At 54.7% G+C, this 3,053-nt stretch overlaps 2 protein-coding genes across 2 annotated transcripts in view; both read right to left on the minus strand.

Moving 5' to 3' along the window:
* The window catches only part of EAH_00010710 (hypothetical protein), a gene marked incomplete at both ends in the record, with an annotated part of 4,672 nt that extends 3,388 nt beyond the window's left edge, over positions 1–1,284 (minus strand). Inside the window, 3 exons of the mRNA XM_013395083.1 lie at positions 135–375; positions 535–680; positions 1,277–1,284. Of these exons, the coding sequence (XP_013250537.1) occupies positions 135–375; positions 535–680; positions 1,277–1,284 (395 nt within the window). The remainder of the gene's footprint in view (positions 1–134; positions 376–534; positions 681–1,276) is intronic.
* Positions 1,285–1,523: 239 nt separating this feature from the next.
* On the minus strand, positions 1,524–2,156 carry EAH_00010720 (hypothetical protein; the record flags this gene model as incomplete). Its single annotated transcript, XM_013395084.1, has 2 exons — positions 1,524–1,923; positions 2,119–2,156. 2 exons carry the CDS (start codon positions 2,154–2,156, stop codon positions 1,524–1,526), a joined length of 438 nt encoding a protein of 145 aa, XP_013250538.1.
* Positions 2,157–3,053: the final 897 nt, after the last annotated feature.

A 3,053-nucleotide genomic window follows, 5' to 3' on the forward strand; every position in this document is an offset into this window, starting at 1 on the left:
AACACGCGCCGCAGCAAGAGGGCGAACACCAATACAAAAGGCAGCAACTGCAACAGCCGGCAAGGCTCAGCCCTGCAGCAATAGCAGCAGCAGCAACAGCAGCAGCAACAGCAGCAGCAGCAGCTAAAGCTGACTTCCAGAGGAAGGCAAACATTTTGTGGCAGAGCTGCAGCAAATCATCTCCGATAAAAAACCGAAGGGGCTCTTCTATGCGAAGGTGCAGCACAAGGCCCCGCCACAACGCGCTGCAGGTGTTGCTGCTGCTGCTGCTGCTGCTGTTGCTTTGCTGCTGCAGATAGGATGTGTGGGGAAAGCGAGCTGTCAAAGCAAACGCCAGAGAAGGAGAAGCAGCAAAGAGACTAGCGCCGCTGCTGCCTGAGCATACAGAATAAATCACATACAGGTAATGCTGCTGCTGCTGCTGCTTCTGCTGCTGTTGCCGTTGCTGCTAATGCTGTCGCTATAGCTGCCATTGGTGCTGCTGCTGCTGCTGCTGCTGTTGGTGCTGCTGTTGTTGCTTCAAACAAGCCGTACATTGTCTAGCAGCTGTATCAATGGCTGAGAGGATGAGGGGCTGCAGAGAGATGCTGCCGCCGTGCTGCTGCTGCTGCTGCTGCTGCTGCTGCGCTGCAGCGTCAAGCAGCAAGGAGGTGAAGTCGCCGTCTGCTAGCAGCAGAAAACTAAGAAAAGGAGACAAACAAAAACAAAAAAATTAATAAAGTGAGACAGAGACAAAGACAAACAGAGAAACAAAATAAAACAAACAGAAAAACAAAAACATAAAGAAACAAACAGACGGACAAAGACAGACAAACAAATAAAAGTAAAACAAAGACAGATAAATAAATAAAAGTAAAACAAAGACAGACAAATGAATTAAAACAAAGACGGAGATATAAATAAAGACAGGGGAAAGGAGACAATAAACAAGGAGGTGCCTCTTAAAGAAGAGACAGCAGCAAATAGAGCGAAACAGCAGCAGCAGCAGCAACAGCAGGAACAGCAGCAACAGCAGGAGACAGAAAAATAAAGCAGCACATCTAGCAGCAGACAACCACCCCACCATACACTGTCAGGAGACATACAAAGGAGAATTCAGCAGCAGCAGCAGCAGCAGCAGCAGCAGCAGCAGCAAACTCCAAACAAATTCCACCCTGCGTTGCTGCTGTTGCTGCTGGTATACTCCCATCTATTCACACAGCACCAGCAGCAGCAGTAGCAGCAACAGCAGCAGCAGCAACAACAGCAACAGCAGCAGCAACAGCAGCAGCCTGACCGTCTCATGGCCTCTAAGCAGCTGAGTAGCTGATGCTCCCACAGCAGCAGCGCCACCAGCCTGTGCACCCCAAAGCAGAAACGCAATAAAACCGTGCAAGCACATGCTGCTGCTGCTGCTACTGCTGTTGCTGCTGCTGCTACTGCTGCTGCTACTGCTGCTGCTACTGCTGCTACTGGTGCTACATCTGATGCTGCTGCTGCTGCTGCGATGTTTCTCTACGTTATCCGAAGCCTGCACTGTGTGCTCATGCTTCTGCTGCTGCTGCTGCTGCTGCTGCTGCTGTTGCTGCTGCTGTTGCTGCTTGCCTCTGGTTTCCCTTTGTTGAGGCTGCAGCAACTCGCGCGTCGATTTTCTGCAGCAGCGGCAGTTCGGGATCATGTGGCTGCTGCCGCATCTCTTGCTGCTGCAGCAGTTGCTGCTGCTGCTGCTGCTGCTGCTGCTCCGGTAAAGTGAGCAGACCTCCATTGTGGTAGCGTTGCGGCAGCAGCAGCTCCTGCTGCTGCTGCTGCTGCAGAGGGCTCTGCAACAACAGCTGCTGCTCTTCATGAGACAGCAGCTCCTGCAAGGTGGCGGGGAGTTCCCGCTGCTGCTGCTGCTGCTGCTGCTGTGGATTTGCTGCGGCTTTCACTGGCTTCTCCAGCAGCCTGAGGGCACACAGGCAGGAGGAGGAGCAGCAGCAGCAGATGCAGCACTGCAGCAGCAGCAGCAGCAGCATGAAGCAAAACGGCATAGAGGAGACACAGGAAACATTCAAGTGTCTCCGTTGCTGCTCATTGCCGTAGTACGGCCCACAGAATCAAAGCAGCAGCAGCAGCAGCAGCAACTGCAGCAGCACTAACAGCAGAACGTGCAGCGCCTCTAGCGGCAAAGCAAGCATCACCGCTACAAGCATCTATAGCAACGTCAACAGAAGCAGCAGCAGCAGTACAAGCGGGATGAGCACCCTAAGCAGCCGCAGCAGCAGCAGAAACAGCAGCAGCAGCGGGAGCCACACAAGCACCAGCAGCAATAGCACAAGCACCATCAGCGCAAGCAGCACCAGCAACACAAGCACGAACAGCGCAAGCAGCAGCAGCAGCACAAGCACCAACAGCGCAAGCAGCAGCAGCAGCAGCAGAAGCAGCAGCAGATATTACTGGCTATAGAGGACGCTTTTGCCTGCCAGTAGAAGTCTCTCCGGCAGCAGCGGCGGCATAAACGAAGGAATGTTCTCCCGCACCAACACAAACCTAAACAGCAGCAGCAGCAGCAGCAGCAGCAGCAGCATGAACAGAAAGCAGCTGCAGCATAAGCAGGACGAGCAGCAGCAGCACCAGAGATGGAGTGCGGGAGGATAATGCTTATTCAGTGGAAACAGTTTGCTGCGGCTGCTGCTGCTGTTGCTACTGCTGCTGTTGCCGCTGCTGCTGCTGCTGCTGCTGCTGTTGCTACCTCGAGCGCCAACTCGAAAGCTGCGGGTCTTGCGGTGCCTCGCGTATAAAAAATTCCCCAGACTCATCCCTGCAGCAGCAGCAGCAGCAGCAGCAGCAACCACGTTTATTGCACGGCTTGCTGCAGCATCTACGGCACCAGCGCCACCGCCACAAGCAGCACCAGCAACGGCAGCCGGAGCCGCAGCAGCAACAGCAGCAGCGCAAACAGCAGCAGCAGCGCAAACAGCAGCAGCAGCAGCGCGAACAGCAGCAGCAGCGCAAACAGCAGCAGCAGCAGCAGCAGCCCTAACAGCAGCAGCAGCAGCCCCACCAGCAGCAGCAGCAGCAACAGCAGCAGCAGC

This window comes from Eimeria acervulina, genomic scaffold, assembly GCF_000499425.1.
Source record: "Eimeria acervulina Houghton genomic scaffold, Eah_scaff55, whole genome shotgun sequence".
Taxonomy (NCBI): domain Eukaryota; phylum Apicomplexa; class Conoidasida; order Eucoccidiorida; family Eimeriidae; genus Eimeria; species Eimeria acervulina.